The 14207-nt window shown below is 34.5% G+C and overlaps 1 protein-coding gene and 1 pseudogene across 1 annotated transcript; one reads left to right on the plus strand and one right to left on the minus strand.

Annotated features, from left to right (window-relative positions):
• The first annotated feature begins 7072 nt into the window (after positions 1 to 7072).
• Positions 7073 to 10863, plus strand: LOC141845124 (polyprenal reductase 1-like). Its single transcript, XM_074733174.1, has 6 exons — positions 7073 to 7336; positions 7684 to 8036; positions 9378 to 9612; positions 10205 to 10300; positions 10384 to 10455; positions 10542 to 10863. The coding sequence occupies exons 1-6, from the start codon at positions 7178 to 7180 to the stop codon at positions 10644 to 10646; spliced, it is 1020 nt and encodes a 339-aa protein (XP_074589275.1). The 5' UTR covers positions 7073 to 7177; the 3' UTR covers positions 10647 to 10863.
• Positions 10864 to 11058: 195 nt separating this feature from the next.
• LOC141844881 (glutathione S-transferase U16-like) lies at positions 11059 to 12139 on the minus strand (annotated as a pseudogene).
• Between the last annotated feature and the right edge of the window lie 2068 nt (positions 12140 to 14207).

Here is a 14207-nt window from a genome sequence, read left to right on the forward strand (position 1 = left end):
ATAAAAATATAAATTCTAATTTGCAACCCTACTCGTGACACATAGTAAATCTAGGATTGTCACAAGGTTTGGAAAGGAGACCACTAGTGGACGGACGCCTCTCGTACATAGGCCTTGGACGTACTAATCCTGGGGGGTTAGGAACCAAGTAAATCCGCGTGTCCTTGCATATTATTCTAATTTCGCTGCTAAATAATTTTGATAGAAAATGAACGAATTTGAAAAGCCACAACGCTATTCACCCCCTCTAGCGTGTCACAGCGATCTTACAAAGACATCTAAAAGTGCTCACCTTTCATTCACTTCTTAGAATATGATCAAGAAAAGAAAGAGGACCACTTTTAAAGAAAAGAGTAAACAATCTGCAGACACTGGGGCCTTAGGCCATAATGAGCAAAAGAAACAAGATCAAAAAATCACTTATTTATTCTAAAAAAGAAAGGTCATATGAAAAAAGATTATCCCAATTAAATACGCTAAATGACATGTAAAGAAAGGCAAACTTCTTAACTTTGTTAGTTCAGAAGTTAATTTAACTCTTATGTCTAATAATACTTAGTGGATATATACTGATACTACTACTCATATAAATATCATTATGCATAGCTGTCTCAGGAGTTAACTATTAATTGATGGTGAAAGACACATCTATATATAGAGGATGACAAGAAGGCAAAAGTAGTAGTTATAGGTGTTTTTAGACTTTGTTTAGGGATAAATGTGTACTTGGATTTGGAAAATACTTTTGTGGTATCGTTATTTAGGCGAAACTTAATTTCTATTTCTTGCTTGGACAACTTTGGTTACAATTGTTCATTTGGAAATGTAATATTTAATATTTATCAAAATTCAATTCTCGTTAGCAGAGGTTCCCTAATTGATAAGCTATATAAATTGAACACTTGTACTTCTCTCGACAATCAAATAATGTATAGTATAGGCACAAAGCGAAGTTTAACTAATGAGAATTCATCTAAGTTGTAGCATAGACGTTTAGGACACATATCTAAATAATGCCTTGAAAGATTAATGTCATAAGGAATTCTTAATTCTCTTGACATGTCAGATTTTGATATCTGCATTGAGTGTGTCAAAGGAAAAATAACTAACAAAAGAGGTAAAGGTACAAGTCGATGTAGTACTGTACTGACATATGCGAACCATTCCCTAAGGCATCTTGGAATGGTCATATATATTTAGTTTCATAGATGACTACTTATGAGATGGTTATTTGTACCTTTTGTATGAGAAGTCAAAGTCCTTGGAAGTATCTCAGATCTTCAAAGTTGAAATTGAAAATCAACTAGGCAAGAAGATTAAAGCTGTCAGATCTGACTATGAAGGTGAATATTATGGCCAATATGACAGATCAAGTGAACAACGTCCTGAGCCTTTTGTAGAATTCTTATTGAGTGTGGAATTGTAGCTCAATATACCATGTTGGTACGGCTCATCAGAATGGCATAGCTGAGTGATGAAACTATACCTTCAAGGATATGGTAAGAAGTATAATGACATTTACTACTTTACTAGAGTCCTTATGGGGAAGCACTCAAAACTATCATGTATTTACTCAATAGAGTACTAAGTAAGGTAGTAGCAAAAACTCCATATGAGATGTGGGTAGGTAGAAAGCTTAGTATTAGATATTTACATGTCTGGGTTGTCTAGCTGAGGTTAGATTTTATAGGCCTACCAAAAGAAAATTGGACTAAAAAATTACTAGCTGTTATTTTGTGAGATATTTTGAAAAGTCAAGGGCTTTAAGTTTTATTACTCCTCAAATAGATCTTTTTTCGAAATGGGCAATGTAAAATTTATTGAGGATAGTGGAAATACTAAACTTATGAATATATCTTTTGAGGAGAGCATTGTCAATCCTATTATGGTCACTACTGATGCAACTAGTAGTGGTATGATATCTAAGATTGCAAATGGATATTTAAAACCAAATAAGATTCGAAGGACAATATTGAAAAGTATAAAGCAAAGGGGTTCACTCAAAAGGAGGGCATTGATTACAAGGAAAGTTTCTCATCTGTTTTAGTGAAAGACTCCTTTAGGGTAATTATGACACTTGTGGTTTATTATGACTTAGAGCTATAACAAATAGTTGTGAAGACTACATTCCTTAATGTTGACATTGAGAAAACTATAAATATAGTGCAACTGGGAAACTTTGAATTGGAAGATTCAAAACAGATAGTGTATAAGTTAAAGAAGTCTATTTTTGGCTCTTAAAGTAAGCATCCATCAGTTGTACCAGAAATTTGATTTCGTTCAACAAATCTTTCATTACCTTATTGTTAGTAATAGCCCTAAAGCCAATTATGTGATCATTGACTAAGGACTTTTATATCATATTCTACTATTAATAAGGCAAGAGTTTTAATTATTATACTTACTTTATGTTTGTGCCAAATAACTAAGTATAATAATGTCTTTGGGTATACTAGTTCTAATCTACATCATATCGATTGTTTGAATCGATAGTGAGATAATGTAGAGAACACTACTCTTAATCATTCCAAGTCAATCATTAATATTCAGGGACGATATTAATGCGTTGAGACTAGCATGTAGGTCAACTAGATGAATTGATCTCATAAGTCATGGATATGGGAGATCGAGTTAACACATGTGTATATTAGAGAATGTATACTGAATTGATCCGCCATGAAAAATTTTCATAGATCATTATATGAGTGTCATAAACTTTCTTATGTGACTATTAGTATGAATAATCTTTAGACCTGAAGTCACTACGGTTCCCTACATAAGGAGTTATGCACTTTAATATCGTCAAATGTCACCCATAACAGGGTGGACTATAAAGGCGATCACTGGGTATGTAACAAATTATGCAGAGGGATGTGAGTGATGTAAATGAGATCTATCCCTCTCATATAACGGGAATGATATCTTGTGGCTGCTTGATAGAGTAGGACCACGAAATGCATGGTCATACTCAAATGAGTCAATATGAGATATTGAACTCATTTGCGTGAATGAGTCTACTTGGGGATCAAGAAACACAAAGATTGATATCGAGGATGATACAGTCTATGCCTCATTGATCAATCTAGATATCAAAGTTAGAAGGACAAGGTCATACATTATAGTAGTCACAAAAAGGTTAGTTGGATCTCAACTTTCTCGTCACTTGGGTAGGAATGATGCATTGCTAGATGCTTCTCATTGCTTATATGTCTAAAGCGGTTAGACACATTATTAACTTTACGAGAACCTATTGGGTCACACACAAAGGACACGATGCTTCAAAGATTGATTGATTTTAGTTTGAGTAAAATATGATCCGAATTGGATTAATTGAGTTAGACTCAAGTCAATCCAATTAAATTATAGGATTGAGTCTAGTTTGAGTTAGACTCATTTAGATTAGACTCAACCAAATTTGAATGAGATATTAATTTATTAAAATGTTTAATAAATTAATTATAGAGGAAGACCAAGGGTTTTTCTCTCCAAGTCATTTCTATTAGGTAATTTTGGAATGAAGGATCTTGATGAAGCATATTTTATATTAGACATTCAGATATGTTGTGATCGTTCAAAGGATACACTTGAACTTTCATAACATGTCTAATTGAAAAGGTGCTTAGTCGGTATGATATGCAAAACTATACTCCTTGTGATACACCTATAACTAGGGGTGATAGATTTTGCTTGCAGCAATGTCCACAACGTGAACTTGAAATAAAGGAGATGCAAAAACTCCCTTATGCAGCGACTATAGAGAGCCTCATGTATGTATAGGTGTCTACGTGCTCGGATATTGCATACATTGTTGGGATGTTTAACAGATGTCTGAGTAACTCTGAACAAATGCATTGGAAAGCTGCAAAAAGAGTTACGAGGTATCTTTACAAAACTAAGGAGTATATGCTCACATATTAAGATCCGATCATCTTAAAGTGGTTGGATATTCAGACTCTGATCTTGCTAGATGCTTGGATAGTAGGAGGTCTACCTCATGTTATATATTTGTGCTAGCGGGAGTTATATCATGAAAAAATATTAAACAGACACTTATAGATGGCATTTAGTTAGCAAGCAATTATAACAGTTTATTGCACCAAACTAAGTCATTTCTATTAGGTAATTTTGAAATGAAAGATCTTGATGAAACCTCTTTAATTTTGTATTAGACATATGTCATGATCATTCAAAGGATGCACTTGGACTTTCACAACATACCTATATTAAAAAGATGCTCAATCGATATGACATTCAGAACTATACTCCTTGTGATCTCCTATAGCTAGAGGTGATAGATTTTGCTTGCATCAATATCCACAACGTGAACTTGAAATAAAGGAGATGCAGGAGCCTTATGTATGCACATGTGTGTATACGTCTGAATATTATATACATTGTTGGGATGTTAGTAACATAGACAAATGCATTGGAAAGCTAAAAAAAGGGTTATGACGTATCTTTACGGAACTAAGGAATACATGCTCACATATCAAAGGTCCGGTTATCTTAAAGTGGTTGGATATTTAGACTTTGATTTTGCTAGATGCTTGGATAGTAGGAGGTCTACCTCAGGTTATGTATTCATCCTAGCAGGATCTATATAATGGAAAAGCGTTTAACAGATGCTTATAGCGACTTCTATTATGAAGGCGGAGTTTATAACCTACTTTGAAGCATCCAATCATGGGATATGATTGTGAAATTTTTATCACAACACTACAGATCGTCAATGGCATTGATAGGCAATTGAGAATCAACTATCATAACAAAGTTGCAGAATTGTATTCCAAAAGTAATCGCAGTTCATCGAGATCTAAACACATTGACATCAAAATCTTGGCGGTTAATGAACAAGTGCAGAGTGGTCTTGTGACCATAGAGCATATTAGCATAGATTCCATATTGACGAATCCGCTTACTAATGGCTTAGTCCCTAAGGTATTTTATCAGTATGTGATGAACATAAGGATTCTTCTTTTAGATGAAATACCCCTTTAGTAGATATCTGTATTAAGTACTTGATGCTTATTAAAAGACATATATTTGATTTATTGTACGTACTCAGTTTCAAATATATAAATGGTTTTTGTTTTTGCACTTTGAATGAAATATCATGGTTTATTTACATTTGGTATTTCTAAATATGAGATATGGACTCATTGGAGTCATATATAGATCACTTGAGAAATAACACGTGTATATCATATGTCATGCAATTTTTATGTTATACATCTACATCAAATATATATCATTGATGACATTTGTAATTAATATTAGAATTTGTTACAAGTGAAATAATTTTGATCTCTTTAATTCTATACAGTAAAATTGATTAATCAGATTGTTTTAAAATAATTTCATGAAAAAAATAATAAATTCCAGTTAGTCCCATTGACTATCTCTGGGGTGACCAGTCCGGCCCAATGAAAATTTCTCATTGGTCACCAGGATAAATCAGGAAGTGCACGCAGCGGTCAACATCCTTTGATTGAACTCCCCATTTGAAGGAAAATTCCTATAAATACGTCGTAGCTGGGGATCGAATCGCAGGTACCTATGTGATAATCTGAATATCCTACCATGACACCATTGCCCCGGGGACAAAAAAAAAAATAATCTCATGAAATCTCAAAGAAGACTAGTGATTGGTCTTAACGGCAATTACATCTGGTTCATATTCTACTATCAGAATCATTTCCTATGACTTGGATTAAGTTGGTGCCTTAGTTCTAGCTGTAAAATTTGTGCCCGTAGAATTTGACAAAATTTGTTGGGCTTTGTAAATTTTGTAGCTTTATAATATTTAGTTTTCCACTGTTTGCATTTTACATGTATGATCTACTAATGTCAGCTCGCTAACTCTTGAGACGAGGTGTTCTGAATAATACATTAGCAATGCTGTGGATTTATGTCACTGCGTGTGCTATTGTTCCTTATTTTTTCTTCTGTAATATCTTTTTTTACTTAGATCATAGCACACTTGTATTTTTTTCAGTATCTTGTTGCATCTCACTCACACTGTGTAATAGATTATGACGATTGATGATTTTGTTTTTCATTTAACAGGGTCACTTGTTCTACTTTTCTGTAAAATTGGCCCCACACGATCGATCTCACGATCATCTGTGAGAAGGTAAATCGAGAAGAGTCACTTGTTCTACGAACATTATAAGGAGTTGCTCTAAGTAATAATGTAACGGTAAGATGTTTGACAAATTAATTATCTATGATTCGATTTTTAATTACAGTATAGTGTAGGATATATATATTTTTTCTAATGGTATGAAAAATTTTAGACATTGACGAGTGAGGAACCACATATTCTTTAGGATTCACCTTAATGGTTGATGGAAATTTTGGGTAAGATCGAATTGATCAATTTCATCGATTTAAAAAATTAAATATTTGAATTATAAACAAATATAATATTAAAGTTGGACTCATGCCTAAGTGTTGCATTTCTTCGGATAAAAAAAAAGCATGTATGATATAAACCACATTTTGCAAGTTTATGTTTTGTGGATTTTTTAAAAAAAGTATATTTGTTTTGATTTTATTTTCATGTAAGAAAATTTTGAAAATTTTCAATTGAAGTTGGATGAACCAATTGTTGATAATTTACTCAACAACTATGTAGTTGTTTTAATCCGGAATTAGCAGTTCTACTTTTTATAAAAAGATATTTTTCATCCTCTAAATATTTGTGAAAAAAAGAAAAAGAAAGAGTTTAAAATATTTTTCATATTAAAAGTATTTTAATGCTAATAAAAAATTATTATATATTATTAAAAATCAATAAAGCATTTCATATATTCTATTTTTAATTAGATTTGATAAATAAAATTAATGATGCATTTTAATAATTTTTTAAGTACAAAATTTAAATAAATTTATGAGAAATAAATAAATAAATTTGCAGATCATGCACCTCTTCCCGACCTCCTCTCTCTCTCTCTCTATTTCGTGCGCCACAGCGGTCGCCGCCGCCGCGTGCCGCCTGCCGCGTGCCTCCGGCTGCCGCGTGCCGCCTGCTGCCTGCTGCCTGCTGCCTGCTGCCTGCTGCCGTCCATCCTCTAGCGCAGAGCAGAGGTGAAGAAATCCCTCTCCTTCCGTCTCGTTCTAGTCTGAGCAGGGGCTTTCTTGCCCTATCCTCTAGTGCAGCAACCGCTCTTCCGCTATGCTACCGTCGGGTTTCACTGTCGCGCTGCGGCTCGCATGGATAGCAGCGACTCTTCCCATTCTACTCGCCTCACTTCCGATCCGCCCCCTCGGCTTCCTCCATCGGATGCTCATTGGTTTTGCTGCCAGAGGAAAAATAATGAAAAAGTCTACCTCGGTAAGGCTTGTTTTTTTTTTAAAATTACTTTCGTCTCTTTTCTTTCCTTTGACGATGTTACCTTCTTCATATTAATAGTTTGAGTTTGAAATGTTTCTTTGTCTCTTCATATTTTAATAGTTTGAGTATGATTTAGTGTTGTAATAAGAACACCTTTCTTCTACCTGCGTAATAAGTGAATAGGTTAATTACCAATTGTAAATACATTTATTTTTTTTGTCAAATACTTCAAAAACAATTTCATTTTTTGAATGAATTGTAGCTTCTAGGTGTTTGGATTTATCATTGATATTTTATTTGTTATCTCTTTACATATCTAAAAGAATTGTTTCCCTAATGAACTGCAGAGATTCACCCTTCCGCAGAAATATTTCTTGCATTTTTATTTGGTGGCTCTGGCTTTGACAACATTCCTAGCATTCTCTATCTGGTTCTATGCCTACGAGAAAATGCTACCCTTAGCTTCTGAATCATTAGGGTATGAAACAACTGCTAGTTACTTGACTGGAGGTGCACATATCTTCTCCTTTAACAAAGCTCCATTGGTAAATTTTGAGCTTAAGCATCAGGTGTGGAGGACAGTGTTTGTGCTTTTGTTGATGGACTTTCAAGTCTTGAGACGTGCTTATGAGACAGTATATGTCTTTAACTATAGTCCATCAGCACGAATGCACTTCTTTGGATATTTAGCTGGCTTGTTGTAAGTATTTCAATCTTCTTTTCTCCTTTTGTCTATCCATTGATTTACTCTAGTTACAGTTAGGACTTTCAGTGGATAAATGTCTGAATCTATTTGTTTGCATTATTATTATCTGATGAGAAAATTTTGATTAACTGATTGTATATTCATACCCAACTTTTGAACACAATTTTATTTTATAGGAGTATGCGATTGTGCGTGACATCAGAATCGAAGTATCTGGAAGAATCCTGAAATAGTAAATATATATTTTTTATTTTCGTTTTAATTTTTTTTTAATGTTTAATACTATAACCCAACCCCTAAATCCTAAAGAAAAAAAATCTTAAATGACTTAATCGTATGTCAAAAAAATAAATAAAAAATAATTTTGATTTTAATTTTTTTTAATGTTTAATTCTATAACCCAATCCCTAAACCTTAAAGAGAAAATCTTAAATGGCTTAACTGTAAAATAAAAAAAATATAAAATGATATTATTTAATATTCTAGGTGCTCGAAATTTTTTCGGGCTCCCATGTTGCTCACAGTCGCATATTTTAAGACGCGCAAGATATCAATATATATATATATATATATATATATATATATATATAAAATAGCTGGTCCTGTTCTGTATTAATTTACTTACCATAGTCAGGCATGCCATTTGGAATTGTTGTTAGGTTAATATTCTAAGTTCTTGTGAGGATATATCTCTTCCTTGGCTCACTGAGAGAGCCAATGTCATTGCGCATTGTTAAGGCTTGTAAATTTTGATATCAAAATAAATGTATACCTGAAATGCAATTCTGTTTGTACATGTTTGTTCTTTCCTATGGTACTTCATGAGGGGGGATTTCTTAAATGTAATGCTGAAGCAAACTTCACTTTTAATATTCTTTTCAGCAATTACATAAAGTGCTGTGTTATTTATGCAGCTTACTATTAAGGTTCAAGGTCTTCCTCTAAATTGATTCATTCAACTGCTAGAGTTGGATTACTAGAGGGATTAAAAAGATGAAAATGCATGCATAGAATGTAACTTCTGGCTCTCGTGCATGACATTACATATCTGTTCTTTTTGATGTTAGTGTTATGGTTCTTCTTTATAACTGCACAAACTTCCAGTCTTTAGTTTTCCTTTCTTTGATGTTTGTTATTGTCCAAATGATATTGCCTTCTCAATGTTCTGCTGCTCAAAGAAGTACTTGGAGTTTTGAAGTAAAGTGTTTATTTATTTGATTATTATTACATCTCAGCAAATGTTTAAGATGTTCACCTTTCCTATTATTTTGATGCTTTTTTTAATAGATTCTTTCAGAAATTTAAGATGCATTTATTTATGTCATTTCATACTAGCTTTTATACGGCGGCACCAATATCTCTTGGGGTCTCATGTGCGCCTGAGGCTTTAACTTATGCACGCAATCAGATACTTGAGTTGATATTGAATGGCAAGGAACAAATGCCGGATATACAGATCGACTGGGTGTTAGTATTTAAGCCTTTTATCTATCTCGAATGGCAGCAATGGATAGGTGCAATAATCTTTTTTTGGGGTTGGCTACACCAATACTATTGCCATGCAATTCTTGTACGTTCTACCTCTATCATTAATTTAACTAACATTTTTTGTTTAGTTAATCAGGTTGCTAATGATAACTTGTTACTGTGATGTATTTAGAATTGTCTAATTGAATCCTCCTGTTCTTAACTATTTGGAAATCCTAAATTCAATATTTAATGTTTATTCTCTTCGATCGTACAGATGCCATTCTTAGTTGAATGAAGTAGAACTATTAGGGTTGACTATGTTCATGAGTGATCTCCTAAACTCCTATAGGGTACATGCCATGTCTTAGTAGAAGGTAAGGAGCTTCTGATTGTAAGGGCACAAATAAAATGGGTGGGTTTTGGGAGGTAACTTGGACTCGGAACTGACCCCAATGATCAGTAAATTACTCATCCTTCAAATCTGAGTTGGGTAGATCTGATTTCAGATTTTTTTTAAGTTAATTTTCTCCAACCCACTTTACCATGGATGAAGTTGTAACATTCTTTTCTTTTACTCTTTGATTTGTCTGCCTCTTCCTATGCAAGTTGCTTCTGATCATTTGATATGCTTTTATCTTTCATATCACGTAATAGGTTTTGTGAACCACATCTGAAGATTCAATTCTGGACAGGGTTCGTTGCGTCGAAACCGCCAAGCTGATGAGTATGTGATCCCCCATGGTGATTGGTTCGCACATGTTTCATGCCCCCATTACCTGGCTGAAATTGTAATTCTCATGCTTATCCCGACTTTTTATAACATTTCAATCGAATCACAATTAAGTTTTCTGTTAAAATTTGCATTGTGCAGATTATATACTTGGGGATTTTGGTCGCCAGTGGAGGATCCGACGTAACGATATGGCTTCTTTTCTTGTTTGTGGTATGTCTAAGCTGTCAATGTTACTAGCCCTGGTTCCCAGATAAACTCTCATTTGATCTTTCACCACACATAATTTCCATGAACAGATATCGAATTTGGCATTCGCGGCAGCTGAAACACATAGATGGTATTGCGAAAAGTTTGATGACTATCCAAAAGATCGACGAGCTATCATTCCATTCATTTACTAAAAGAGCCCTTGATAACTTATTCTAATTAAACTAGAGATCATCAATAAAATTTTTCCATTGTAGTAATAGTGATGTTACTTCACACGTTATAAGTTTATGGTTGGAGGACAAAGGAAACAAGATCTGTAACGAAGATCATAAATGAGTTTGAGAACAGTGTAGATATGAATTTTTCACTGGAATGAGTCTGTAAAATAAAATTTATAAGTTTGAGTTGTGGATTAGATTGGTCAAATTAAAAAGTTTATTGTGTTTTTTATTTTAATTTTAAATTAAAAAAATTATCAAAATTTAATTTTAAATTAAAAAAATTATCAATCTGTCGTGAGTTGGTCAGCTTGAGTCCGTGATCTGTCCTTCACACCATTTATGACCTTACAAGATCTTATTCAGCTGGAGTGACTGCTCGTCCTCAGTCTGTGACTGCGTAAAACTTCAGATACTCGTTGGTGTCCGGCACCAGCCCCTTCACTGACTCAGCAAGGAACCGCTCCACTCATCCCCGCAGCCGAGGATGCTCCTCCACATAGACCCGACCACTGCTCCACTCATCCCGCCATGCCGGGCCAGTTACGGTTCAAGGGGGATGCTTCTCCACATCCAAAAGCTTAAGATCACTTTTGATTTAATGTCCTTCATTCGTTGCTGAGATCGAACCAGGACATCTCAGACACAAGCGCATATACTCACCACTATACAACACCTTTTGTCCTATATTTATATTTATTTAATTAAATCCCCCAGGCAGCTCCTAAACTAGCGCGACAGTGAATCTCGTGAACCGGTGGTTCTGAACCGTAACCGTCTTGGTCGGTTAAGATTAAGGGTCGACCTGCTATGAACCGTCAAACCGACGATTCAAACCGTCGAAAGAAGTCTACCTCCACATCCAAAAGCTTAACACTTTTGGCCTTCTCCAGCACCCGCATGCAGCTCCGCGAAGTCTAGGCCTCCCCGCCGAAGAAGCCCTTCCCTTTGCCGCACTCCGCAAGGCCCTTCCAGCAGCCCCAGCACTGCCGGAATTGCCTTGCCAACTCCGTCGCCTTCGCCGCCTCCGTCTCCAACCTCAAAGCCCTAATTAAAGCAAGCAACTAGTACAAATCGAAGAAATCGGAGTCAAATGATGGATTGTGAAAACAGGGGCCTTTACCTTGTTGTCAACGTAGGTGACCTAGAACCGAGCGAGGGCGCGGTTGAAGGCGCGGGGAGGATGGAGGAGGATCAGCCGCCGTCGGACCACACCTCTCACCTCGTCTGATGTACTAGACGATGATTAATGACTCGTTTTCCGCGGTGAAATAGAACGGGGATCTTCTTGTACACTGGGTTGGACTCCACCAGGATCTCTCTCTTCGGCTCCACGATCCGCACCTCCAGGAGCTCGTACTTGACTCTCTTGAGGCGGAGGGTGATGAGAACCCTGATGACAAAGGGGCTCGTCAGGAGACCCAAAATCTTCATGTACTCCGGCGCAGCTCCGGCCATGGGAGTGCAAATTCATGCCGGTGATGGCGAATGATGGCTGAGTAGGCAGTAGAGAAATCTTTTATAATTTCTTATTCTTTACACAAGCAATACAAATAAGAAAATAAAAATATAATAATAATTAAATCTTATCTAATAGGTGGAGTTGGCATGAAACTTTTGTCATTGGACTGTATTTTTTGTTATATTATTATTTATATTTAAATAAATTTTATTATTATTATTATTATTATTATTATTATTAAATTTTTTATTTTTCTTATTTAATGTGCACAATTATTATAGTTTTACATAATCTAATTATAGTTGAAGTATCTTATCTCAAGTTGTAAGCATGGAGACACCTATTGCTTGAGGTTTCGAATTCGAATCCTCTTAGCAACATATATTTGTTGACTTAGGTGCTATGCGATTCAAGTCTTAGCTCGGCTAAAATGCTGTTTCGGCAGTACGCTCTTATCAACCTAGTGGTACCATGCCTCCAAAAAATCCCTTAGGGGGTTTTCTGATATGGGGCCGTTTCGGCGGTGTGGTCGGTCACTATAAAAAGTTTACCCACTACAATTTTTCTTCCAAATGGAGAACGCAATCAAAGGATGCTGGGCATCTGGATTGGCCGCCGTATGCGCTTCCCGATTTACCCTATGGTCGGTGGGAAACTTCTGTAGGACCGGGCCGGCTACCCCCAGGGATTGAGTCCATGAGACTGACTGGGATTTATCATTTCATTTTTTTTATATAATCTAATTAGAGCATCTATTGATTATATATATATATATATATATCTATACCATATGACTTCTTAAAATTTTTTTTAATAGATGCAATTTTAACTTTTTCTCTAATATTTTCATTTTTTATTTTGTTCATCTTTGTATATTTGCACATCTATCTTAATATCCTTATCTTTGCAACTTTCATCTTTTATTCATGTGTTTAAGTCATAACCTAACATTCTTTTCTGCAAAGGTGGATCTGCCACCTTAGCGGCCCCACACGGTCGGCCCCACGACCATCTGTGAGGAGGTAAATCGAGAAACTGCAGTTGGTCACGACGCAGGAGGGTATTGCCTGACTTCGCTAGGATTCGAATCATTGCCCTCTTCTGTAAATCTGCTGCATCGTAACCGACTCAGTTATGGCCCGGGGGCTCATAACCTAACATTCAATCTTATATAACATAGTTGATTTAATCGTTGTTTTGTAAAATTTTCTTTTAAGTCTTAGAGGTACTTTATGATCACAAAGAGCATCTAACGTTAATTACTATAAAAAAGATAGAGACAATTGATCCATAATGTAACTTTATCTTTATGGGGAATGCTTCGATTAATCCGTTTGAAATTTTCACTCTTATCATTACATTTTCATATATATCCTTAATTCTTCTAGAATTCACCATATAATTTTTCTTAAGACCATTATAAACTTTTTCTAAGTCTACGAATACTATATGTAAGTCTTGCTTCCGTTCTAAATATTTTTTTAATTAGTTATATGAAAATATGTATAATTGATATTGTCGACCTTCCAAACAAAAAATTTAAATTGATTTTCAATTATCGTGGTCTTATTTTTAAATCTTTTTTCTATTACTCTTTCCTTAAATTTTATGGTATGACTCATTAATTTAACACCCTTATAGCACTATATCTCTTTTATTCTTATATAATGTAATTGCTAATCAGTTTTATAATCATTTGACCTACTTAAATTACCTAAGCTAAGTTGATCACCTAAACATTTATTAAAAAATTGATAAAAATATTTCTTTTATTGCTCCTTTATTTATTTATCATTTACTAGTACCCTGTTACATTCATTTTAATATATTTTATTTGAATAAGATTTCTTATCTTCCTCTCTCTCATTTTAGCTATTCTGTAAATATCTCTTTCTCATTCTTTTGTATTTAATTTTTGATATAAATATTCAAAAGTTTAATTCTTAACTTCATTTACTACTTTCTTGGTCTCTTTTTTAGCTATTATATATATTTTTTAAGTTTTCCTCGTTCTTATAAGTATATAATACCTTATATGCTCTTCGTTTTTTTTCACTTTCTCTTGTACTTTC

The sequence above is a fragment of the Curcuma longa genome, chromosome 14 (genome assembly GCF_044706935.1).
Source record: "Curcuma longa cultivar G26 ecotype Majalengka, Jawa Barat chromosome 14, ITB_CL_G26_1.1, whole genome shotgun sequence".
Classification (NCBI taxonomy): Eukaryota; Viridiplantae; Streptophyta; class Magnoliopsida; order Zingiberales; family Zingiberaceae; genus Curcuma; species Curcuma longa.

Bases quoted from the DNA above. Each gene is read 5' to 3' on its own strand.
- LOC141845124 (XM_074733174.1), top strand. From the start codon at position 7,178: ATGCTACCGTCGGGTTTCACTGTCGCGCTGCGGCTCGCATGGATAGCA. The intron at 9,613-10,204 runs GTACGTTCTACC...AATTCTGGACAG, and splicing joins ACTATTGCCATGCAATTCTT to GGTTCGTTGCGTCGAAACCG. The intron at 10,301-10,383 runs GTAATTCTCATG...TGCATTGTGCAG, and splicing joins CCCATTACCTGGCTGAAATT to ATTATATACTTGGGGATTTT.